At 38.0% G+C, this 27,773-nt stretch overlaps 1 protein-coding gene and 1 pseudogene across 1 annotated transcript in view; both read right to left on the bottom strand.

Moving 5' to 3' along the window:
- Positions 1-22,810, bottom strand: part of IMPACT (impact RWD domain protein) — a 28,396-nt gene extending 5,586 nt beyond the window's left edge. The window contains exons 1-8 of the mRNA XM_006835026.1: positions 22,775-22,810; positions 21,577-21,705; positions 20,611-20,663; positions 19,181-19,243; positions 11,696-11,781; positions 5,633-5,758; positions 4,009-4,106; positions 1,925-1,998 (exon numbers count right to left, since the gene is read on the bottom strand). Coding sequence (XP_006835089.1) covers positions 1,925-1,998; positions 4,009-4,106; positions 5,633-5,758; positions 11,696-11,781; positions 19,181-19,243; positions 20,611-20,663; positions 21,577-21,705; positions 22,775-22,810 — 665 coding nt within the window. The remainder of the gene's footprint in view (positions 1-1,924; positions 1,999-4,008; positions 4,107-5,632; positions 5,759-11,695; positions 11,782-19,180; positions 19,244-20,610; positions 20,664-21,576; positions 21,706-22,774) is intronic.
- Positions 7,790-8,573, bottom strand: LOC102823893 (annotated as a pseudogene).
- Positions 22,811-27,773: the final 4,963 nt, after the last annotated feature.

Here is a 27,773-nt window from a genome sequence, read left to right as displayed (position 1 = left end):
TTTAAGGACTTAAGGTCGACATTATGTTCAAAAATGGCTGAAGGTGCAACCACATTGCCATACAGGAGTAAATTAAAGAGATAAATATAAATAGATTACCAAATTCATCTCTACCATTTAATAACTTACTGTCTTAAGAAAGTTAACCTTTGTCCAATGGCAGAGCTACTGAAACAATCAAATAACTTATTGTAAAGTGCTTGGCACTGAGTAGGAACACTAGCAACATGTGCGATGAATTAAACTATTCCTTTTACAACAAGGCACTGTGGGTTAAGGGTTAGGCTGCTAACCACACAGTTGGAGGTTCATACCCACCGGCTGCTCTGTAGGAGAAAGCTAAAACTGCTCCTGGAAAGATCTGTCGTCTCAGAAACCCTACATGGATAGGGTCACTATGAGTCGGAACTGACTCTGGCAGTGGGCTTGGGCTCTAACCACAGAGCACATTTTCATACTGATGACCCAAATATATGAAAAAACATCAAAATGTCATTGAGTGATACTGTTTAAAGAAGGGGTTTTGTGTGTGTGTGTGTGTGTGCAAGTTTTGACACTTAAAAGGTAAACAAACCTTGTTGTTGTTGTTGTTGTTGTTGTTGTTAACCTAGTAATATCAAAAGTCACCAATCCAAAAGGACTGATTTTTTCTTTTTTTTAAGTCTTTTGAGTTTGTTAGGCTAGATTTTACCAATGATCTCATTCACACATTAAATTTGCACCAACTCTGTCTATACTCTGATTTAGGGAGCCCTGGTGGCACAGTGGGTTATGCCTTACACACTGCTCACAACAGTTCAAACCTACCACCTGTTCCTCAGGCTAAAGATGAGGGCTTCTGCTCCAATAAACGTTTACAGCCTCAGAAACCCTATGAATGTTGTTGTTGGTGACTCAGTTCCAACTCACAGTGACCCTTTATAAGGTTTCCTATGCTCTAAATCTTCTTGGGAACAGAAAGTCTCATCTTTCTCCCATGGAGTGGCTGGCGGTCTCAAATTGCAGACCTTGTGGTTTGTAGTCCAGTGCTTATCGTCTGGAGCCACTGTACTTCCAGAACCCCTATACAGGGCTACTATGGAGTAGAACCAACATGATAGCACACAACCACCAACCACCAGCTCACTGTGATTTATTTGAGCCTAAATGATGTCTTTTCAAGTGTGTATTGATTGCATGTTAAAACAATATGCTCTTCATCTCCACTTACAAGTCAGCAAAGATTTGTATAAAAACCTGAGTACTCATAATTAAAAGGCATGTAGCAAAAGATGCACTATTAATTCACCAGTAATGGGAGTGTAAATTGGTTAAAAAGAAAATCTTTGGAAAAAATTTGGCCAGTATGTATTAAAAGTTTCAAAAACATTCACATTTTAAAAACTCCACTTCTAGGAACCTATTCTTTATTTCCATTATTTCACTCCCTGGTTTATTTAGAAAACAATCTAAGGAAACCCAAATATATCCTAGAGAAGTACTCTAAAATGTATACAAAGAACTTCAGTGACCTGTGTTTTATAATAGTGAAAAAGATGAAAAACAAAACCAAAAAGGGAACAGTTAAACAGCCTGTAATACAGAACTTCAAACAAACAGCCATTAACCCGGCATCTATAAAGCAGTTAGAACAGGGAAATGCTTTTGCTGAATTAAGAAAAAAAGTCAAGAGGTAAAGTGTAGTAAAAATAAAAACTTTCCACTGAAAAGACAGCAAGGAAATACATCGAACTATTATTAAAAGTTACACTTAATAGCAGAGAAGGGCCAATATTCCCTCTAATTATTTTTCTTTCAGTGAAGTTTTCAAATATTCTATGCATGTTCAATGAAAAATTAATCTATAATAGCCATTTTTAAAGTTATGCACCATTTCCCCCATTTTTTAGAAATTTGACATCCTTACACGGTGATACATACTCACCTGTATGCGTAAATGTTGTGGGTGGCATTAGCTATTTTCTTATTCTCATACAATTTGGAAAGAACCATTTTCACCTTAAAAAAAAAAAAAAAAAGCAGTAATATAAAAAATGATGTATGTTTACTTGCTCTGAAAACAAATGCTGGAAAAACATCTTAAATCATATTGATATAAATGCAATTAACACTGTTTAGTACTGCTAAATTAAAATAAGTAAAGAACCTCTAGACACTGAAAAGTGCATCTTCAAAATTTTCTCCTCATATTAGGGATAGAAACTAACCATGTGAGCATGTATGTATGAAAATTTTGTTCCCCATGTAAACAATTTAAATGTTAAGTATGAGAATTTCTAAATATTAGTGCTCCAAATTTACTGCATTTATGTATCTAATGTGCACAATACTGGTATGGGCCAAACAGTATAAAACCCAAACTCTTTCTGGGAGTGCATGAGGAGGTAACATGAGGCAGGCCTTAAAAGATCTAGTGGTAGTTCCTTGGCATCAGAGACAAGCGGTGGTGAGGCAGGAAGAAGACAGTCTATTCTAAAGAAATAGCATGTGCAAATACAAGGATTAGAGTTACCAGATTTAACAAGTGAAAGTATAACACAAGACAGCCAAAATTTGAATTTCAGAGAAATAACAAATAATTTTAGTGTAAGTATATCTCATGCAATAATGTTTATCTGGCATTAAAATTTATAGATATCCTGTACTTTATCTGGCAACCTTAATAAGAACATAAAAGAGAAAGGTTTGGGAAGTGAGCAATAGTTTTATGTATGTGTAACTTACAGTTTGAATAGGTAGATGACAGATGTGTCAAGAATGATCTGTAATTTAGTTACAGTTCAAACTTTCTGGTGTAGACAACAGAAGTCAGCAAAGATTATAGGGGGCAGGGAGTGAGACAGGGTCAGACCTTTCAAAAAGGTTAGAACAGACAAGGCGTATGGAATAAATATTGGAGGCAGGGAAAACTGACCTGGAAACAGGGAGACCAATTTGGATCACAAGTTGTGCAATCTTGAGTACATCATTTTTTAACCTTTCAGGTCCTCAGATTCCTGATCAATAAAATGAAGTAGACAATAACCTCTAAGATTTGTTTCAGCTCTCACAAATTATGATCCTATAAGTCTAAGGGGCTATGACCAGACACAGAAAGAGGATCCAGGATGAACAGAATCAGAATAGAAGGTTTAAGGAGGACCCTGGCAACAAGATTATGTGCAAGGGTCAAGGACAAAACAGGATTCTTAGGAGAAGAGCCCAGAGGCTGCACCAAAAGCTGCTATCTCAACCATAAGTCAATGCAGAAAAGAACGTCCTGTTCAGGAGACGAAAAGAAAGTAAAAGGGTAGCCTTTCAAAGAACTGTATTCCTAAAAATCAGGGCTTTCGAAGAGCTTAGAGGACAGTTATAGAGACTAAAGGGCAGAGATTAATGTTTAAAACTTGTGTAAAGGTAATGAGTTCCTTTTTTTAAGCTTTACAGGTAGTGTTGAAATTGTGTCTTATAGCAGTGAAGTTTAAGTTGGGGTAGAGTATAGAAGCAAGGAAGAAGGAATTTTCTGAAAAGTGAGAAATGCAGAGACCTAGGAATACAGTTTTTGACTGAAACGTCTTACATTTTATATCTTTGGGTGGGAATAGGTCACCTAAGATCAGGAAGCAGAAAGGAGGAGAAGGAATTCAGGTAGGAAATACAGGATTCAGCTAGTCTGTCCACTGAGCAGCAATGGAATGGACTTGATTTCATAGAACTCCTCACTGTAGGACACACTGTCTTTATAACAAGCAAGGCAGCAGCATCATTTTCTACTACAACCACAGTGGGCTTTTTTGTCTGAAAATTCCTGAAAGGGTTAAATTCTACTCAGAGTTTAGAAATGATTTTGAAAGAAATGACAAACAGAAACAAATAAAACTTTTCACGAGCCATAGTAATTTGGGAATAGAAAAATGGACAAATCATTTTTATTTTATGTGAAAATTACACATAAGAGTGAAAACAAAGAATATTAAAAATTAAAGGATATTTACTTGAATCAAGGTGAGCTGGACATAGTAACTTTACCTGTTGCAGACAAACTACGGGAGCTAAGTGTGCCTGGAAAGTACTTCTTCGGTCTGTAATAGGAATGCCATGATCAATCGGAGGCAACTCTTCTGCTTCTAGAAAATTCAGTAATAAACATTGTTAATATTCTTACATTCAAATACTGAAAAACTGGCAATGGTAGGGGGCACGTGGGAACAGTTGGGGAAGAAACATAAATTGTATGGCACATCTACCCAAACAGGTTGTAACAGCTGTCATCAAAATTAAAATAACTTTAAGTTTCCAAATGTATTGTACATTAGAAAAAACTATTTATGATTTTCAAGTTCCCAAGGTCATCCAGTTAAAGGACTGGAACTCAACTCTTGGGCTGAAATTTACAAATATCCTATACTTTATCTGGCAATCTTAATAAGAGCACAAAAGAGAAACTTAGTATTTAAAGTTATAAAGGAGTTCTGAAACCAGAAAGTGTGAGAGATTTGCTAATATATCACAATATTTACCCTGTTATTGATTACCTCTGGATTGGAAAGCTTATGACTTTAGATTATGTAGCTCTGATATGATACCTTCTACTTTATAAAAGGAGCTCTGGTAGTGTAGTGGTTCTGAATCGGGCTGCGAACCGCAAGGTCAGCAGTTCGAAACTACCAGCTGTTCTGCGGGAGAAAGATGAGGCTTTTTGCTCCTGTAAAGATTTACAGCCTCAGAAACCCTGTACAGGGTCACTATGAGTTGGAAATGACTCCACGGCACATAACCACCACCACCACTAATAAAATGGTTAAATGGTTCTTATTTCATGTAAGGGAATTAAATATATCAACACATCAAGTTCCCATTGGTATATCATAATGAGTATCATGATTTCTTGCTAATCTACTTCTTTAAAAAGTTTAAGAATCACTGATTAACCTTTAACTCACTGACTGCTGCCACCTGACTCAGTTAGTATGAAAAGGTGTTGTTGTTGTTAAGTGCCGTTGAGTTGGTTCCAACCCACAGCGACCCTGAACAGAGTTTCCGAGGCTGTAAATCTTTACGGGAGCAGAAAGCCTCACTTTTCTCCCGCAGAACAACTGGTAGTTTCGAACTGCTGACCTTGCGGTTCGCAGCCCGATTCGTAACCACTATGCTACCAGAGCTCCTTAGTATGAAAAGGTACTCAGTTAAAATAATTAACAGCTGTCTATTGGATCTCACTGGCTAATTAAATCTTATCAAATCAGTTTGTCTTACAATGAATGAAGCACATTTTCACTAACATGGGTACAAAACAGTTCTGGGAAGCTTAAATAACTTTCCAAAAACATCACTGCACTGGTTTGTGATAGGAATAGGAAAAGAAACCAGTTCAGGATGGACATTTTATCTTGCCCGATATTATCTTTTTAAAACTGATTTCGACCACTGATATAGTCAAGTACAGCACTAAGGCCAGTATTAATAGTGGATTCTGTTTTCTAAAAGAAATCTGGTATTAAATCCAAAATATGTAAATGAATAAATTGGGAGCTGTTAGGTTGAAATGGGGAAGAAGCCCTGGGTTTTGTACTCAATTTATCATCCCAATATACAATACATAATACCACCCTACCCTTCCACTTTTCTCAAACACTGGCTAGTAGCATTATACCTGTTTTATTTTCATTGATCTCAGGATCCAGTGCTTTCTCTGGCTCTTCTGTACCACATGATGAAGTGGGATCATCCTCATATTCAACATCTTCCTCTTCTTCAGTTTTCTTGTTTATTTCTGGGTCTACGTCTATCATAAGGAAGTAAGAAATGACACTTTAAAAATTGTTGGGTCTTGACATAGATAAACAGGGGGCCGTGGTTGTGCAATGGTTAAGTGCTTGACTACTAAAAAATGCCTGGCAGTCTGAACCTATTAGCCACTCTGTGGGAAAAACATGTGACAATGTGCTTCTGTAAATATTGCTGCTGTTAAGCGCTGTTAAGTCTGTTCCGACTCATCATAGTACCCCTATATAGCAGGGGTGGGGAACGTCTGGCCCAATGGGCCATATAAGGCTAGTGCAATCAATGGGTCTGGCCCTGCTAAGACAACCGCAGTTGCAGCCATCGCATTGTTGTTATTGCTGTTAAGTGCCTTCGAGTCAGTTCCGACCCACAGTGAGCCTGTATAGAGTTGCCATGGAGCAGCTGGTGAGCTTGCGGTCACCAACCTTGTGATTCAAACCAACTCTGCAGTCCAGTGCATTAACTCACAGCACCACACCAGACTCCAGCCATCACATTAGGGATGAGTTAATTCAATGTTTGACCAACTAGAGCAGGCTAATTTTTTGTATGGCCCATGAATGATGTTATAAATTTTGGCAGAAAAGAGGTTCCCCACCTCTGCTGTATGGAGTCTTGGTGTGGTGCTGTAGGATAAGCACTGGACCACAAGGTGGTTCAAATTCACTAGCTGTTCCTTAGAAATCCTTTATAGGGTGGCTATGAGGTGGTATGGATTCAGCAGCACTTAACAACACCCCTGCTGTATAGGGTTTCCGAGGAACAGCTGATGAGTTTGAACCGCCGACCTGGAGGTTCAAACTGATCTTGCAGTCTGGTGTTTATGCTACAGTGCCACCCCAGAACTCCTCTGTAAAAATTACAGTGTAGGAAATTCTATAGGGCAGTTCTATGAGTAAAAATGGATTTGACAGCAATAGGTGGCATGGTGTTTTTGATGTCTAAAGAGGGAGTCTTGGCACTACAGGTTAAGTAAGCAATGAACTGCTAAACACAAGGTTGGCAGTTCAAACCTAACAGCTGCTCTTAGTAAGTAAGCAATGAACTGTTAAACACAAGGTTGGCAGTTCAAATCTAACAGCTGCTCTTATGAACCAAAACCACCTTGAAGTTACTTAACAACAACAAACATTCTTCAGTAGAAAGAACCAGGTCACCTAGGTGAAGTGATTGATAGCTGGATTGGAGAAAGGAAAATATATGATGTACCTGCAGTATCTTGTGATTCCAGAAAGCAAAGGGGGAGGCTCAAAACATGAGGGGGGCCTTAAAAAAGATCACAAAAGTCAATCTGAAGGAGCACCTAATGGATCAAACTAGAAAATCTCATACAATAATAGCAGTGAATTTTAATCAATGAATCTACTCTGATATATATATATAGTCAAACAGTAACTTTACAATGAAAACAACTGGCAGACACCATGGAGGGATTAAAGAAAACATCACCAATAATAAGACATATTGATTTCATGAACCCTGTGGCATGATGCACTGTGGACACAGTATCATTTTTGTGGTATTCTTATAAAAAAATGCATCATTTCATGCCAATCATGAGAAAAGACTGGACAAACACAAACTGATGGGTAGTCTACAAATGAGCCAAACAGTCCTCTCCAAAAGTGTCAAGGTCATACAAGTCAAGGAAAGATGAAATAATGACATGTAAAGTGCAGCCCTGGATAAAATGCTAAAACAGCAGAAAGAAGATTAGAGGGGAAATCCATAAAATTAAAATAGACACTTTAGTTAATAATACTGTACCATGTTAATTTCCTGTTCTTGAGAATTTACAATGATCATGCAAGATGTTAATGGGGAAGCAGGGCAAGGGATATAAGGGAACTCTACTATTTTGGCTTCTCAACAGCATATCATTTTAATTATAATGATTGCCTGGTACAGGGAAAACTAACAAGTGTTTTTAAGCATCATTGCAACATTTTATGCCTGATAATTTAAGTAATCCAAACTATGAGTAAATGAATGATACATGCCTAAAAATATCATGGTTTATATACTATTAGTGGCCACTGGACTTACGACTAATCCATGACCTTGATCTAGAATTTGACCTAGAACTACACTGTGATCTTGACTGAGCTTTGGATCTAAGTGGTTCTTTTTTTCATGATTCCTTTTCATATCTTGAGCCAGACTTATAATGTGTTTTGGAATCTGTTTTAGAGGTGCCTCTAGTTTGCGTGTGAGATCAGACCTAGAACATGGTTTAACCTTCATTTATTTCTTGGGCTGAGACTTGGGCTGTGATCTTGAATTGGATTTAGATCTTGAAAAAGATGATTTCGGTGTTTGAATCTATCATTGTTGGAATGGCTTCTGCTACGCCGTGGTCTTCCAGCCGGTCTACTGTTTCTAGGACTATAAGATCTAATATAGTTGTAATCAAAAGAGTAACTACTTGATCTCCTTCTTTCATAACTTCAGCGTCTAGAACATCTGTATCTGTCATAATCATCATAGCGTGAAGAACTGTACACATTCCTTCTTTCCTTGCATTTCATCTGATTTGGTGTCTTCCAATCTCCTTATGCAAATTGTATTTCAGTTTGTCTCTAAATCCATTTTCTATCTAAATTATGTAAAACATCTTCGGCATCACAAACATCCTCAAACTGAACATAAGCAAATCCTCTTGGACGTCAGGTGTAGAAATCAAGTGGAACACACACATCAATTATAGGACCACAACGACCAAATTCTCCACGTAAATCTTCAGACCTGGTATCATCAACCACATTCCTCACGAACAGAGATGTGTTGCAGGGGTGCAGGTAGCAAGACATGTCGGCAGCATGGGTATCAGCTAGGTGCACTAACGGGCTCCACAAACTGTCTGTACGTCCTGCGGCGGCTCTTCCATCTTTTTTTTTTTTTTTTAAATGTTTTATTGTGAATTGTGTGATAGTCTACATGGGAGAACATTAGCTTTACATTCATTCTATCATCTATTGTTTCATTAGCATATTTACCATTCCGTCCATGCATCCTTACCCAACCAAAGGGTGTGCCCTATAAGCCTGCAACCCCCCACCCTCTCCGGATCCAAAGTCCCCAGCCACTCCATCTCTTGACTTCGTCTTCTCTGCCTCCATCTCAGGCCTCATTGCTTCTCTGGGTAGGATCCCGCTCTCCGCTTTTCTCCATTGATGGTCCTAGGGTCCTCCGCTCCTAGACTGAAAAGTTAGTCACTCCCCTCCTTGCTACAAAATGTCCACCTTTAGATTTTCAACCCTTACAATCAGTCCTGATAACAATTATTCACTATTGTATCACAAGAGACCCATCTGTATTTCATTTCATCAGCCCTTCCTGGACAGGATGGACACTATTCACTGGAGACTCTACCTTCCTCCACGCCCTTTGGATCTAGGGTCCCTCTTGAAAGCTTGTAAGCCAGTCACTTCTTACCTTTGTATCCCTCCCCCCATTTTGGGTAGCCAATGTCCAAGTTGCCCATCCCTGTCTACCCTTTGTGTGGAGGGAGAGGGAATGGTTCTTGCAGCAGGGATTTGTTTCCTCTTTTGAACTACTGTGTTTATAGGTATAGGTCATGTTTATCAAATTGTATCAGATGACGCTTTTTCCTCTTCTTTCTTCTTCGGGTTGAGCTCTGTTCATCCAGTCATTGAAGCCAGTTCAAGTGGGTATCATCTGCAAGTGTGGTGTTTCTGTACTATTTTTTGCATATAAGTTTAATACTAGTTCAAAATGTTAAAACATTTAAAATAGTTGCTGTTACTGTTAAGTGTCGTGGAGTTGGTTCTGATTCATAGAGACCCTGTACTGGGTTTCCGAGGAGTGGCTGGCAGGGTTGAACTACCAACCTGTGGTTAATAGTCCAGTGCTTATCCTACAACACCACACTAAAATATTAAAACATTTAAATAGTTGGGTATAATTTAAATAACTATAATTTTATATAATTTTAATAGTTGAAAATTTCTATACTAGGAAAAACAATATAAATAAAGGATACATTTGCACTAAAGACTAATAGTACAAAACAAAAAACAAAAACTTGTTCAATTGGAAACACCAGCGGGGAAAACACTCATGAGTGTGCTGTAGAATAAGCACTAGACTACAAGGCTGGTTTGAACTACAAGGTTGGTAATTTAAACTCAACAGCTGCCTCCGTGGAAACTCTATTATAAGATCGCTATGAGTGGGAACCAACTTGATGGAATTTAACAATAACAACATCCTAATTAGTTCTTCAGAAATAGTCATTCTTTCATTTTAACATGAAATCAGAGGGAAAAAATCTTCACTGGAAAAGAGAAATTTCTAAAAATGTAAAATTCTATACTGTACAACAAAAAAGTAATAACTCTAACATTTGAAGAATAGCTAAATTAAATTATGGGCATCAATGGAAAAGGGAAAATATCATTTTAAAACTTCCTATCAGTTAAGTGATCCCAAACTTGAGATATTGTAGGATCAACACTGTACTGCCAACCTCAAAGTCAGCAGTTTAAACCCACCAGCCACTCCTTAGATATCTATATAAGGTTGCTATGAGTTGGAACTGACTAGATGGCACTTAACATTTTACTGATATGCATTCTTATTTTTGCAATTGTCCTTTTCTCAAGAATGGAAGATTGGCACATTTTATTTTATTTTTAGAATTTTATTATTTTTTTTAACCATGTTTCTCTAGAGATGTTCTGAAATATAAATTCAGAAGTTGAATCATAAAAAGTTAAGGAAAGCACTTAAAAGACAATTTTTACATGGGTGTGATAACTTCATGCCAGTTAATTCTTTAATTGTAAAAGTGGAAAAAAATATTTGTTTATATAGAAAAATGGTGACATGCTCTGAAAAAATATATATTACTGTCAGTCTTACAATTTTATTAGTATAATGATTTTACTAAAGGAGTACTAAGTAACTGGGCCTCTGAATAATCTTTAAATATTTTATAAGTAAACCATTTTGTTGTTTTTTTAATTCCTCTTTCTCCCAATTAAAAAAAAAATTAACTGGTTGTTGTTAAGCGCCGTTGAGTCGATTCCGACCCACAGTGACCGTGTATAGGGTTTCCAAGGAGCAGCTGGTGAGCTTGAACCACTGACCTTGAAGTTCAAATGACTTTGCAGTCTGGCACATTAGCCCACAGTGCCACACCAAGACTCCAATTAACTGGAAGTATCAATAAAACTCTACTTGGAAAAACATCAGGTTAAAACAAGTTATGTTTCCTCTCTAGAAGGTCTCTATGATAAGTGGAACAAAATATAACAAAATGACGTAACAGGAAATGTTAAGAGTTAGCATGTCATCATATGCTGAGATTCAAAAGAAGGATAATTACAGAGCAAAGTATCAATCTTAAGTATTCTGAGATTAGCTGTAATGATTTCACAATTTTTGAATAGACTAAATTTACTGAATTGTATACTCTTAATAGTTCCTTGAAATATAGGGTCTCAATGAGTCAGAACTTAACAATGGCACTTAACAATACCAACAAAGGGTGAATTTTATAATTTGTAAATTATATCTCAATTATTTAAAAATCAATTTTCATTTCCTTAGTCACTATATCCCAGTATTCTTTTCTATAAACACTAAGCTAACTTGACACCAATGTCTAATTTATATAGTACAATAAGGCATGCTACAAAGTTCATGTAATAGAACAGGGAGATTTGACCCAAATTTTTTTTAACAATAAAACTTCTCTTCTATAAGAGTACTATAAACCTAAGTGGTTAAACCTTAGGGAAAGAAATAACCATAATTACATGATTAAATGAATTTTCCAAGAAGCTTATATTTTAACATATAAAAACCACAAAGCAAAATACAGATTTTCATATCAATTTCAACTAGAATATCACTATGAAATTTTAATAAAATATGAAACAGCATTAATAATATTTTTCAATCCTACCTGGTTCTGCCATTTGAGATTTTTGTATTAGAAAATCTCTCACTTTCTCCACCCACAGGTAAAGAATACTCTCACCAATATTCTGTCTAAACAAAATTCAGAGAAACATAATTGTAATTTCAAAAGATTTTCTTCTCAAACTTAAGAAAGCAGATATATTTATGCAATCTAAAAGATTATATGCAATCTATGCCTTTAAAAAAGAATTCATAAAACATGAGATTTACCAATGTTGTAGATCAGCATATCAATTGTTTGTAACATTTAAAATTCCAAATGGATACAAAATTAATTTTGCTTACTTAAAACAAACAGGACTTGTAACCAAAGAGGGAAAAGAAAATTTCTGATTTGAACTGATACTCTTGGCATAAATGTGATTTAGTTTCTACCAGCAGATTTATTTTCAGTACTGATGTTCAATCACTGCTTGCTAAACTTTCTGAACAATTTGAAGCCACTTATTTGTTACACTTTATTTTGTATGCTTGAGAATGCAATGCATTTGGGGATCTTCTTATGAGAGCCAATTCACAAAACCTAAAAGAAAATCAAATACACTATCTGTCAAAATATCCATTAAAACCGTTTACTGCCCAAATTGAGTTGTTTGGGTTCTAAATACAATGTTTGGCGCCTGATAACTAAATCTGTCCCAAGGAGATGGCTGGGAATAAGAATGTGTCATGGGATTTGAAGTTATGGCCATTGAGTTATATTAAACGATGGCAACAGCAATGAAATAAAGGTCGATGTACAGACTTTTTAGAGACTGACACTCATTTTAGAGAAGATTTGGTATCTGTGTTTAAAGAAATCATCTTAGTACTTCATAGTAACACCCTACCCCCTTCCTCTAAAAGTTCCCCCTTGAAATCATTCTCTCTTTATCACCACTCGTCAGCATCCACACCAAAGGAAATTTTCAAAACCAGCATGTAGAAAAAACCAACACTGCTTCTCCAAAGAAAATACTGTACCTTCAAATCCTCTCACCCATAACTCTTAGCACCCAAACAATCCTGTGTGTACTTTGATTACCTTTGTTTTTGGCAATATTACAAGTCAACTTGAAGTTTTAAAAATTGAGAATGTTGGTTGAGTTTCTACTAAATGATACACACTATCATCCTCTATAAATACAAATATAAAAATGTGATCTGTCAATAGTGAGTAATTGTTATCAAGACTGACTGCGATTGTCTCAACTGTAAAGGTAGAGGCTTTGTAGCAAAAAGTGGGGATTGGCTGATCTTGCAGTCCAGGAGCGGAAGACTCTGGAACCATCAAGGGAAAAGAGCGGGAACGGAGTATGGGACCCTATTCAGAGAAGTGGTGATGCCAGAGATGGAGGCAGAGATGATGTGGAGAGAGGGAATGACTGAGGACTCTAGACTCATGGAGGGAGAGGGTCTGTGTGCTGGCGGCAGGGGTCAGGCTTGCAGAGTATGCCGTTTGGTTGTTTGAATGATTATATATTCCTGAGTGTTTTGGTGTACATAAAAAAAAAAAAGAGGGAATACAAGCAAATAACTATTGAATGATGATGCATGGAAGGGATAATTTTTTTAAAAAGTGAATCTGTGTCTCCAACTTGTAAAATGTCCCTTTGGTGGCCAGTTCCCAAGATGGTTCCACATTTTCCAGTATTTTGTTCAGAGCTGAGGCAGTTCTACAATTCCCTTTAAAGTTCCTGTAAGTCAAACACTGAGCTTTGACATACTTTAGAAAGTTCTGGGGTGAAGGTCAAAGAACTCGGCTGCTGACTGGAAGGCTGGAGGTTCTAACCACAAGATACTTCACAGGAAAGAAATGTGGTATTCGCCTCACACAGACTTATAGACTTGGAAACCTTATGGTGCAATTCTACTCTGTCCTACAAGTCTGCTGTGAGTTGGAATCAACTTGACAGTGGTGGGGTGTGGCCTACTTTCCTTCTATCATGGCCTCCACAATATCTTCTTGGACTATAAGGTTCTTTTTTTTGTTTTCTTCATTAGTATTTAACTCAACTATTAATTGAAACACAGTAATTAGGAAGTTGTTGTGGGTGTGAAAGAATTCCTGAGTAAAATGAAAATTTTTCTTTTTCCTAGGCTCCAAAATGCTACCACTGAAGGTGTTTTAGATTTTTGTGGTTGTTACTGTTGTATTTGTATTTTCTCTTGTGATAATAGTTTGCTTACATTCTTTAACAGTCCACTAGGTGGGATTAGGGGAGCATGGTGGCTCTATAGGATGGCTTGCAAACCACAAGGTTGGTAGTTTCAGCTGCTCAGAGGGAAAGATGACGCTGTTTTTGCTCCTGCAAAAATGTACAGCCTCCCCTTTGGTTGTTTGAATGGTTATATATTCCTGAGTGCTCTGATGTACAGCCAAAAAAAAAAAAAAAAACGAAAACCAAGAGGGAATGAAATGCTGAATGATGATGCATGGGGAGGATTGTGATCATTGTAATGAAACAAAATATGATACGATAAATGTAAAACTAATGTTCTCCCATGCAAACTATCACTCAATTCACAATAAAAACTTAAAAAAAAAAGTACAGCCTGGGAAACCCTATGGGGTGGGGTGGGGGGGCCGTCACTATGAATTGGAACCAACTTGACAGCATTTAACAAAATCAAGTGTGATTAAAAAATGTGGTCTTCAAATTTTTCCCTTTTGTGGTAATGAAATCTTAAAACTTTAAAAACAAATTGAAGAGGCAAAGCTGAACCAAGCCAGGAGTCCTGCCTACTATGCTTCACCTTTCCTCCTGGAGGAAGTCTGTTAAATCCTAAGGACTCTGGTATAAAATTCAAGAACTACTCATTAAATATTGAGATGGTAGGCTTTAATTTACAAAATCAAATTACGGCAAAGTAGCTAAACATAAAAAGTCTAGAACAATTCGTTTCAACCTGAATAAAAAAGACCAAACTAAATTAAAATAACTTACTCTATTTGGTCTATTTTGTGAATATTTCTAGTTAAACAACTATCACTCAGTTTAGCATCATCAGAATATCAAATTTGTGATTCTAATATTATTTATGATTCTAATTTTTGCATCTTTAGTTTTCTAATACTTATATTTTTATTAAAATTAAAATGCACTAATTGTATGACTTTGGACAAATCATTTGATCTCTGCCTGAGTTTAAGTCATCTCATCTTCAAAATGATACAATTTCATCACTATCTTAATAATAGCAACAATGGTACCTACTTAAGTACACTGAGGAGTATGATATTTAATCTTTAAAATGATGTTATCCGCTATTACAGACACAAAGAGGTCACACTACTGTCAAGACTGACTTACAAATGACAAATATCATGTCCCAATGCCCCAGGACACATCAAAATGTGAAGAGCTATCGGATATCAGAATAATCATTTTCTTAATTTCCAATTTAATATTTAATGGAATGGACCAACACAAATTCAAATACTATAAAAAATTGAAATCCCTTTCATTTTATCTTAAACAAACATTAGTGTAATGTTCTAAATGTTTTTAAAGTTATTTATCTTTTGTTTTGTTAATATTTTCATTGCTTTAAAATACCTATATATAAAATATCTAAGCAAAAATCAGGATGATGACCAAATAAATCTATACCTATCAGTCACCAAATTCTAGATTATATTCTTCTAATTTCTCTTTCACTGACCATTCTTCTTCACGGACATTTTCATTGCCTACTGGCCTCCACCATCTATCTGCCTCCTGGGTTACTGACTGTTCTTCCTATGGTGACCCTACTCTTTCACATTCATCCTCCATACTGCAAACAAATTTGCCTTTAAGTGTCCAGAATTTACACGATAACAACAAATTCAAACAAGGAATTTGGACATTTAGTGTCTTTGAGTCAGTTCTGACTCATAGCGACCCTATATAGGGTTTTCAAGGAGTGACTTGTGGGTTTGAACCACAGACTTTATAGTTAGCAGTCAACTGCTTATTCTACAGCACTATTACCAGGACTCCTTTCGCATCACTTTACAAAGTCCTTCTGTGTCTTACGCCTATCTCAATTTATGTACCTGGCACCTTAAACTACCTGCTGAACTCAGAAGATGTCAAGTTGCTTCACATCACTATATGATTGTATTCACTAAGTTTCCCTTACCAGAAAAGCCCTCCTATTTGATAACCTTGCCCAGACTGCTCAAAACAAAGACCCCACAAAGTGCTATTAACTTTCTCAGTAATGACAGCACTATATTGTATTGGTACACATCTATCTTACTTTCTAAATCCCAAACTCCTAAAAGAGTGACTGACTGTCTATTGTAGATACTGAAAATAAATGTTTGAAATGTTTGCTGGAGAAAACAATACAAAAAAGTTAGTTTTCTGACTTCATATTTCCCTTTATAAGACAACTTCATCTTATTCTCTAGGAAAAAAAAATCCAGTTTATCATTCAAAACAATGATAAATAAATACAAGAACAAGAACAGTGTCATACTAGTTAGGATCATAATAAAATTATAAACATTAACAAGTATATTCATATATTTATATGCCATGCCCCCTGCTGGAATTAATATGGAAAAATATGATTTAATGTTTAAACTTTAAAAAATGGAATATATACTTCTATTTAAACCATTTGTTAAAAATAGTATTCATTCCGATTGAGGTTTTCAAGGTATTTTAATAAATTATACAGCATGTTTCAGATTCCATCTTTAGAACAAACTATTCGTAACCTCCGACCCTTCCTAAATGTCAGCAGCTCAGTTATACTATGTTAGGACAGGCAAGTTGTTTCCTGTAGGAATGGACGTCTTAATAAAGGAGAAGACTTCTGGGGTAGGGACGAGGCAGGTGGGAAGTCATTTCAGAGTACACAACGTTTACATAAGTTAGAAACAGATCTAACTGATTACTATTCTTAACATGGCTGATGACAAGCATGGCAAAGTTTTAAGAAATAAACTGTCAGTACCACTAAAGGTTATAGAGGTCAAATAGATACTGTAAAATGACCTGCAGATGTGCAACTGGGACATACTGGTGAACAAATTTGTAGGATACATAAATTACTTTATTTTCTTGGGGGAAGTAAGTAAGAGCAAATAAAGGATTATAGAAAGATGTTTTCTGATGGCACACAAGTAATGTTTGTTTGTGTTTGTGTGTGTGTGTGTGTGTGTGTGCTGTTGACTCACAGCAACTCTGTGGAGGGCTTTTGAGAACTGCTGGTGAGTTTGGACTGCCCATCTTGCAGTTAGCAGTCTAGTGCCACATGAGGACTCACAGAAGTTAACAGTGGGCAGTTATATCCTTGGTTAGTGACAGATACCAGAAAAAAGTTAACTGAAGAAAGAAATATTTAGATGTTGCAGGTGATGCCACTACTAAATGGCAGCATTCCTTATTGGTAGATTCAATTCTTGGTTACTTCAGGAGTTCAATGTAAACCATAAACTCAGGGACCCAAGGAAGACCAGACTTTCTCTAGGAAATAAAGGAATAGAACCAATTTTACAAAAGATTCACAATTTTCTTATTAAATCATTTCAAAGGAAAAGCAACCTAGCCCAGATTCCAGAGGAACAGAGAAGTAACTGCCTACTCCTAATTCTCTCTCCTGAAGTGGTCACCTAGAACATATAACACAATCCATACCAATCCCAGAGGAAAGCTGAACACTGTTTTCTAAATTACTAAATCGCATTAAAACGAATCCAAACCATAGTCTCATATTTTCTCTAAACTGTTGCTTTAGCCTCCTACCTGATAACCATCCCCACATCTATTCTTACTCTTTCAATCAGTTGTTCACATGGAAATGTTGTTAAGTGTTGTTGAGTCAGTTCCAACTCAGAGCAGCCCTCCAGGGAGCAGCTGGTGGATGTGAACCATTCACCTTTCAGTTAGCAGGCCATATCCTACAGAGCCACACCAGGACTCTATGGAAACAGAATCATCTTTTTAAAATTAAAAATTTACAATGCAACTCATTATATACTGAATTATAACCTGCCATAAAGAATTGTCCTAACCCATATACAAGTAAATATGACCCTACCTAGAAACAGGCTTTTATATTCATGAGGTCATCCAGAGTAGCACAAGTACTTTGGAATATTATCTTATCGAGAGGTGTCTTATAAAAAGAACATAAAAACACAGACACATGCCACGTAAGGACCCATTTACAAGCAAAGAATACCGAGGATTGCCTGCAGATAATGGAGTTCTGGTGTGACACTACAGGATAAGCACTGGACTACAAACTGAAAGGTTGGTGCTTCAAACCCACCAGCCACTCCTTGAAAACCCTATGCAGAGTTGCTATGAGTCAAAACTAATCCAACAGCACTTAACATTAGAAATTAGCAAAGAGACCCACATATGAAACTGACCTGTCTGAGACTCTGTTTTGGACTTTCATCCTACAGAACAGTGAGAAAAAAAAAAGTGTCTGATTTTGAAGGCTATTTACTTATGGCTATGTGGTACTGTAGGATAAGCACTGCACTGCTAACAAGGTTGGTGATTCAAACCTACTAATCACTCCTCAGAAACCCTATCCACGGCTGCTAAGATTCAGAACCAACTTGATGGTATTTAACAACAGGCTACCAAGACAATGCCCACTACTTAAGCCCTTCTCCATTTCCCACTGCTTTTAAAATAAAGATGAACATACTTAACACGGCTTACAGGACTCTGTATGGCTTCCTCTGCTGTTTTCAGGACACTCTCCCACCACATTAGCTCCTCCCGTCCCCGTCTCCCTCTTTCTGCTTCATACCACCATTACAGTACTTCCTGCAATGTGCCATGATCCCCCACATGCAGAGTTCTCACTGAGCTATCTTACCTAATTAACTCAGCTCTTAAGTCAAACAGGATATTCTAGACTATGTCATGTTGTTTCAAACTTCTTAGTTCTGCAGAGCCTTCTTTCATTGATGGATATTCACAGCTGCAATTTTTTTTTTTTAATGTTATGAGTAATATCTCCCCCAAGTAAACTCTAAACACCGCCAAAACAGGGATTTCTGTATTTTTTCTCATCATGTATATCCAGGATCTAGTACAGTGTCTACTAGATAATGAATATTTGTTGAATAAATGAAAAACAAATTTAGTCCTATGACCTAAAATAAGAAAAATTACCATTAAAAATATATCTTCATTTGATCAAAAATCAAGCTGTTATGAATCTCATTCTACCTAGCCTATAAAACAAGAGCTGTATCTTTGAATTTACTTTCCCAGTTGACTAAATATTTTTGTAGCTATTAGAATTTAATGGCTGTATTTTTATATCTAACTAAAATCCATATTAAATGTATATTTTAAATTACATTTAAAATTACGCTTTCAAGGTCTCTTCAAGTACATTTTCTTTCAATGGAAAGGCAGCTTAACCAAAGGTTTAGGAAAGTCACTAACACAATCATAATTTGATTAAAAGCCCACAATTTCAGAATCACTAATAGAACTTTTTAAAATCACCTGTCACTTACATATATATTTCCTCAAGGCTATTGGACAAATCCATACGTTCTTGCCCTCTAAGCCAAGGAGCACTAAGATGAAATAAAACACAATAAAGAAGATTATTCAAGAATTGTGTTTTTATCTCATACAGAAATTACTAATTAAATCACATACTAGCTTTAGTTAACTTAAAAAAATTATTTGTTTTCATTAAAATGTTATATTTGTACAAATGTATACAGTTTCAAAATGCTTTCATTAGTTTTAACTCATTTGGTCCTCATAACAAACTATAACATCACCAAAATCTGTATTATCCATTTTAAATGGTTTAAAACATGGGGACTTGTTCATAGTATATTGCAGACATGCCCAAGTTTATATAAATGACAGAATAGATTCCAGAATCTAGATTTCCTGATTCACAATGTTTGCCACAATTATCAGAGGTTCGTAAGTTTTTCTAATGGAAAACTGTAACAAATAGACTAATTACTACATGATTTTAGAAAAAAAAAACTGATTTTTTAAAAAGGAAATTATGTTCCAAATTTTTTTAAAAAAGGAAATTACATTCTATAATTATCACTTTCAATAAATAAAAATTTAAATTTAGAGAACCATTATTGTATTTTATGGCAATGGTTTTAAACACACAATAATCCTACTCATAAGTAAACATTTTAATAATTGAGATTTTCATACAATTCTATTCCTCACAGGTTTATACATCTTACTATGCCCAGAGAGCAAGGAAGTCCAAGAAGTCAGGACTCAAAGATGAAGTCTAAGCTGCTAAGATGATTCCTCAACAATCATGGAGGATGGAGGGGCAGAAAGACAATCTTGTAGCACCAGCTTTGGGAGGCTGCCAGGCAGTCTTAGGTAGAGGGGCATCAAGGAACAGTGACTAGGTCACCAGAGCTACATTAGTAGAAACTCCACGGGTCACGGTCTCGAGATGATTAGGTTGCCTAAAAGGTGCCTTGGTAGTGCAACAGAACCAAAAGGTTGGTGGTTGAAACCCATCCAGTGGCTCAAGGCAGAAAATCCAGGCAGTCTGCTCCTGTCAAGATTTCAGCCTAGAAAACCCTGTGGAGCAGTTCTACTCTGTCACATGGGGTTACTATGAGAGAAAACAACAACTCAAGGGCAACTGACAAGATTGTCTAAAGAGGAAGGTTTCCTTCTCCATCTTTCTAAAGCTTATTCTGTAGCTACATTACTCCCATGACCCCTGCTATTCTCTTTTATACTAAATGGCATATTCCAATGTGCTTTTATGTAATTATATTTTTCATTTAAATGCTCTATACCAAGTCCTAAGGTGCTCCTAACTTCTATATGCATTTTAAACAAGGTCTTTTTATATATCAACACAATGTCTAGTATAAAGAAACAATGTTTGAAAAATATCATCTTGTTATAAAAAGATAAACGTAGAGGTATTGCTTACTTCAGCTGATATATGGGTGGAGCTGTACTTGGGTATTCATTCGGTAGCAGCACCTATGAAGCAGTTTAAAAACAAATCTGGGTACATTTTACCAAAAATTGTTGTTGTAAAGCTAGTCATTGGAAAAAAATTCCAACTTGCCAAATTAACAAACAAAACCACTGGTTTGTTAACTCTTAGCAAAGAGCTCCATCCTAGTATTTCAGCATCTATGTTGAATGGGTACTAGTGATGCAGCAATTTTTTAAGAAGGAGCTAATCATTTGCATAGAAATTATAAGATCAATGATAATATGAAATTAAGGGTGAGAGGACAGACAAAAAGAAAAGGAAAACTGAAAAATAGGCACTATACCATAACCTCAAATAAATAGAGTGGCAATAAAACATTTTTCAGTTATTTTTCTGAATATATGTAAAATAACAAGTTCCTATAAAATCCTATTAAATATATGATGGAATAGCTAACAAAATACAAAAATCATACACACTTCCTTTCAAATAATTCTTATTTTAAAATAGTGACAAGAGCTCAATGCAGCATTCTTCATGCTGAGAGTATCGGCAGTCATCTTTATCTAATTCTGGATTAATAAAAAAAATGAATGAATCATCTCAATGCCCTTTTACTGTCAGCCATCTTGCCTGGTTTGTACACTCACCTATTAGAATGAAAAGGATAAATAAAAGGAAGTGAAACTCAAGCCTCTCAAACGGTATATTAAGAACATTCTAATGAAAAGAATTGGGATAAAAAAATGAAACTAAATATTAAAGTGTGACTTCAGAGTGAGCTCAGACTTGAATTACCTAGATGTTTAACTGATTGATGACAAAAGCCAACAGCAACAACAAAAAGACAATTTCGAACATACCATCCAAAAATTATAATTAAAAGAATAGTGGCCAATCACACAGAGTCAATGTTGCAACTGGAAATGGCTGTAGAGAAGGGGAAAAAAATACCTGCAAGCAAAGTGTCCATTTGGGATTTTTTGTAGTGTCATTAACTCTAATACAAAATATTTTGGCACATTCATCAACGACACACCATTCATCGCCATATATAGCTGCCATTGCTTCAATTTCCTCATTCTGAAAGAAGTTGACCAAGGGGGGGGAAAAAAAGTCAACAAATTTACATACCCTAAAAACCTGTTGTTTTTCCTTACTCCTCTATAAGGAATTTGCATTTACTATCACTAACCTATTACAAAAGAACATCTTATGAAGGAACCTTGGATGAGTCTTAGCAGGTCAAAAGGTTCGGAGCAGCAGGTCACCAGCCTGGCTAGTACATTATTGTGTTTTTGACCACTACACAAGTCAAAATAGCTCTGTTCTCCAAACCCTGCAGTGAGATACACGATTTAGAGGATATGTGTATTTTCTCTGTTCCACCTCCTATTTTGTAACAGGCAGTCCCCACCCCGACTCCCAGTAGGGTTTTACCACACATTAGCCTTGGATTCCTTCTGAGAGTCTTATTCGTTTTATTATTTTATTTTTTTCCCTTGGGGAGGGAGGTGGCATTGGGTATGGGGGTTGGCTTTGTTTTGGGCAGGCAAACCCTCAAAAATCTTTCAGAGATTGTTTTGGCTTGGGGTTTGAAAAGAAAAATAACTGGATCCAAAGATGGGAAATGAAAAGCCATATATGCATTTAATTTGATACCATTTCATTTTGTCCGCATAGGCCTGCGGGAAAAGCCTCACAGAAGACCTACGTAATCACGCTCTGAAGAAAGCTCAATACTAAGAGGACTGAGATTCGGTGGGCCTTCTGGGCGCTCAAGGGTCTGATTACAGGTCATTTTGCAAAGGCAAAACGGAGAGGTTCTCCAACGGCTGGTCTAGAATGACCCAGCCGCAAGGCAGGGAGCAGAACCCAAGCTACGGGCGCTGATGGACGTGCTACCGCGTGCGGATGGTTGTCCATGGACATGAGCCGAACAGAACCCGCTACCGATGGGGAACCGCCTGCCAAGAGCGCTCGGCCGAAAATAGGTGCCATGATAATGGAAGGTGGTAGACAAAATGGCACAGCCAGGCATTGCAGGTGGGACGGGGAAGACCCCGTACGGAGGGCCCCTCACCGGAGGAGGCTGGGGCAGCGAAGTGATTCCAAGCTAAGTCTGGATGATGCGCGCTCGCCAGGCCCTCACCTGCCTCTGGTCGGTCCCTGAGTCTCCCTCAGCCATCTAGCCCCAGGAGCTGTCGGGTGGCCACTGCCTGGCTAGGTCCTCAGTACAGGGGCGGGGCACTGCGGCAGAGACACAGCGCAGGCTGCAACTGGCCTGACCCGGAACTGCAACCCAGCAGCGCCGCAGTCCAGGGGTCCGTTTCCGGGTTGCGAAAGTGGGTGGGGGCGCGATACCCGGGCTTCATGCCCGAAAACCCCTCACTAGTGGGGAACCGTCCAGTGTTCGTCTTGGTTCTGGATTCTAGAAATTGGCTGGAGCCGGGGTTTTCTGCTTGCCCGCTGTACCGATGTACCATCGTAATCTCGGTACAATCGTATCTCGGTACCATCGTAACCCCCTGGACACGTTGGAGTGCGGCATTGACCACCACGTCACGTCCCAGGAGGGGACTCAACCGCTGTCTGCAGTTCCAGAAGCGTCTGCGTGAAAGGCAGGGGCAGCTTTTGTTTTGTTTTGTTTTAATGTGTTAAAATTATTTTGTATGATTTTGACAAAGAGGGCTTGATCTAACAAGAGAAAAAAATAGCAGGAGAGAGCACGCAACAACTTTGAAAATGCGAGGAAAACTACGTTTGTCCATGGTTGTATTGCAATAGATTAATTTCATGTTCATCTCACTCAACTCACCGCTAGGAGTCAGTTCTAACTTGTAGCAAGCTCATGTAGGGTTTCAAAACTGTAACGCTCTAATGGGAGTTTCTTGTTTTAAGTGCCATTGAGTTGGTTCCGACTCATAGCGACCAGTGCGTTTGAACCACTGACCTTACTTATCCTGCAATAGCATAACAGGACTCCAGATGGCCTCATCTTTCTCCCAGTGGGTTTGAACCGTCCATTGCCTTTCCCGCAGTGCCACCAGAGTTCCTTTTCATACACATTTCAAAATCCAAGCCCTATGTCACAGAGTCGATTTCTACTCATGAACACCTTATTTATGGTTTCCAGTGCTATAAATCTCTGTGGGAGCAGAAAGCTTTATCTTTCACCCTTTGAAGGACTGGTGGATTGAAATTTCTGACCTTGTGGTTAGCAGTCCAGTGCTTATCCTACAGCGCCACCAGGGCTCCTTTCATACACGTTGTTATTAAATGCTGTTGAGAGGGTTCCGACTCATCCTGACCCTGTATAGGATTTCCGAGGATTGGCACATATAGGAATAGCTTCTATATAAGGTCTTTGGCTTACATTCTTCAACAATATTTGAAGAACTTTGTATCGTTTCTTCTTTGCTCCCAAATATTCTAATATATTTACTGTGAGCTATATCAGTCGCCTTCTTCAAGACAAATGACTAGAGTACTGAGAGAAATAAATCCCCTCTAGGCATTTTATCCCCTCTTACTTCAGGTTCTTAAGGAGCTCTGTTAGCGGAGTGGTTACGAATCAGGCTGCGAACCACAAGGTCAGCAGTTCAAAACTACCAGCTGTTCGGCAGGAGAACGATGAGGCGTTCTGCTCCTGTAAAGATTTACAGCCTCGGAAACCCTGTACAGGGTCACTATGAATTGGAACTGACTCCATGGCACACAGCCACCATCACTTCACTTCCTTCCCATGCACATGCATACACAAACATAAAATGTTAAGTTTCCTCTCTACCTTAGAACCAGTACTAAGGCTGAAAAGTCGTTTAAACTGTTAAGATCGGTGGTTCAAGCTCACCAGCTGCTCCTTGGAAACCCCATATAGGGTCACTATGGGTTGTAATCGATTTGACGGCACTTAACAACAACATAGCCCAATTAGGCTCCCCTTAAAACTCTTCTATGAGGCAGGAGCATGCCTGTTAATAATAATACTGGTGTTCCTTTGAGAAGTTCATATTGTAAGCCTTATGGATTAATTGGAATCCTGGTGTGATGCTGTAGGATAAGCATTGGATTCCAAAGTTGGTTTGAACCACAAAATCAGTGATTCAAACTCACCAGTCACTCCTTGGAAACCATATACAGGGTCACTGTGAGCTGGAACCAACTCAATAGTACTTAACAATAGGTTTATTAACTGAGCAGACATTTATGAGGGTCCTATTGTGCTAAACAAGGAGCTCTGGTAGTGTAGTGATTACGAGTCAGGCTGTTAACCTCAAGGTCAGCAGTATGAAACTACCAGCTGCTCCACAGGAGAAAGATGAGGCTTTCTGCTCCCACAAAGATTTACAGCCTTGGAAACCCTATATAGGGTCACTATGAGTCGGAATTGACTCCATGGCACATAACCACCACCATTATGCTAAGTATTAGAAAAGAAAAAAAAACAAATGTCTTTCTCTTTTAACAAGCGAAGATGTAACAAAAGTTAGTCAGTAACAAAATTAACTAGGAGTAGGCCCTATTGTTTTAGAGCACAAAGATGGGTCATCCAAATCATCTAGCGCTTCTTATTTGAGGGAATGTTTGAATTCAGTTATAGACAACAGAAACCAGACACCAAATCAAACCCACTGCTATTGAATCCATAGCTCATAACAGCCCTGCTGGGCGGAAGCACTCTCATCTTTCTCCTTCAGAGCACCTGGTGAATTAGAACTGCCAGTTTTGCAGTTAGCAGTCCAATGCCTAACCCAGAGTGTCATCAGGGATCCTTAAAAGGATAGGTTGTTGTTAGGTAATTGAAGAATGGGAGGGAAGACAAGAGGAAAACTGGTACCCTCCCCAAAAAAAGAGTGGTCCGCTTAAGTAACTTCATGTAGTTCATTGCCTCTGACATCACTAGCTGTCAACCTCCTCTTGTCACACTATTTGCACACCCCCTTATGGTCACACCTCCATGCATCTGTGCTTGCATTCTTTTGAGAACCTAGAGAGGGATTGGAGGGCTTTAGCCCTCTGTGAATCACATCCTTTATAATTATTTGTGAAGTACATGGTTTGAACATTGTATGTGTTCTTCATCTTGAGCAAAAATGTTTCAAGACTGTTTCCAACCAAACTGAGCTCTGAAGTCCATGATGCAGTAACTCCCTTATGATGATTTCTCTTCTAGGTGGAAACTTTGCCTGGGATTCCTAAGACATTTAGCCATATGTATCTCCTCAGATTGCCTGAAGACTTCTGCATTTATTACCTAACATGGCGTAGTTGTCCATCTATCTGAAACAGCTTTCCTTCCTTCACCCTGACATCTTTCTTCACTGACATCTTTGTATGTCTTATACTTCCATTGCATAAAATACTGATTTTCAAGCTTTTAAAAAAACCCACAGAATCCTTTTTTTTTTTTTTCATTGGAAACTTACGCAAAACAGATTAGGCCACTCTGGCTGAAATATTGGGAATGAACCTGATGTCTCAACTACTCAGCAGCTGTTCCTTCCTCCCAGTGGTCCCTTAAGATTTAAAACCCAAATTCCAAAGCCACCATATTAAAGCATCGTTTAAAACATGGCCCAACACAACTATCGAAGCAACGCACATTGGTTCCAGTTTATTACAGCGTTGCTCCCTTCTTGCCACAGGTCACAGTAACCCATCCCATCTCACCTTCTGCAGTTAATGCTCAAGATTGTCTGCTAATTCCCATTTCCTCATCGGAGCCTTTAAGTCTTTGATCTCAGATTCTAAAAGGAAGTGCCTCCCCTCCATCCCATAATGGAGCCAAACAGAACCCTCTGGTTCTGTGACTTATTCAAGCATGTGACTAATACACTAAACTGGTAATAAGCCCCTAAACTCAGATACACAAAGAGAACTTTAGAAAGAGAAGAAATGAATTATTGAAGTAACAAGTAATAGCAATGAACCACATTTTTTTTCCCAGAATGCATTGGAAGAAATCAAGATTTTATAGACAATGTAATTGATAATAGGACCTCTGAGTTGTTCATTTTAATCAGTTCTCAACAGAGGCTGAAAATGGTCTGTAAATAGTAACACATTCCTGGATCCAAGAAGGGTGTCTATGCCAGATTCTGCTGCTTTTCACTGTATCTAGTCAGGTGGTGACAGGGTGTCTTCCTGAAACTCAGTTATGTTCCAAACTGAACTCTTTCTTTCCCTTTAAACCTCATCTTCCTGTCTGCCCCAATTCAGTGATTGGCAGCCCCAGCACCCCTGCATCAACAATTGTTCAAGCCTGAAACCTAGGAGACACATTACCCCCTTCCATTGCCTTCATACCCAGACATTCTGACTCCCGCCTGTCCCCCTTATTCCTCAAATCCTCCTTGTCTTTCCAACTCCATGTGGACCCACTTGAAGTCGTCCTCTACACCTCTGCCAGAATAATCTTTCAAATATGCAACTCTGATCACAGCTTTCAGGATATTTAAATAAAGCACAAGGCATGTTCCTGGCCACCTCTAATTTCATCTCCAGCTGCTTCAGCCAGACCAGCCTAATCTATATTACATAAGCTTTCTTTGAAAAGATTCCATGGCTTTAGAAAGGAAGGTGTGAAAACCACTACCTACCACATGAGATGCTCTCATAAGTTGTTCAACTAGTACAGATGTCTTATGGTAGTGCCCATACAGAATGTTAGGGATAGTATTTCACATTTATCCTCTCAGAGCCAGAGCACAAGCAACTTCCAGAGCATAAGTACATGGAAAGTAGCTACCAAACAGTAAACAAATCCACGTTCACTCTTCAATAACAATTTCATGACGGAGAGTCGATATTGACTCTTGCGTCACTGACACGTCTTAGGTGTCATCAGGTTTGTTGCTGGTCCAGTTCTCACACAGTAGTCAATCTCTGGTTATAGGACAGTGTCACAACAGCTCTTGAAGCAGAACTGCCCTGAGCGCAACTCCTACACAGCTGCACCCAGGCTTAAGGACAAGCCTCCCCTTCACAGACTCCTGTGGGATTTGGGTGGGATTTCTGTAGCTTCAGGCCTACTGGTGATCTCTGTTGCTTCTAAGCATGTCACACTTGTCACAACTGTAAGCATGTTACAGATCTCCACCCACTCCCCAGACCACTCTGCTGCCTCTTTGTTCAGAAGATACGAGCTT

Source organism: Chrysochloris asiatica, unplaced genomic scaffold (assembly GCF_000296735.1).
Source record: "Chrysochloris asiatica unplaced genomic scaffold, ChrAsi1.0 scaffold00015, whole genome shotgun sequence".
Classification (NCBI taxonomy): domain Eukaryota; kingdom Metazoa; phylum Chordata; class Mammalia; order Afrosoricida; family Chrysochloridae; genus Chrysochloris; species Chrysochloris asiatica.
The sequence above is the reverse complement of the archived record's forward strand: the minus strand, read 5'-3'. Positions and strand labels throughout refer to the sequence as shown.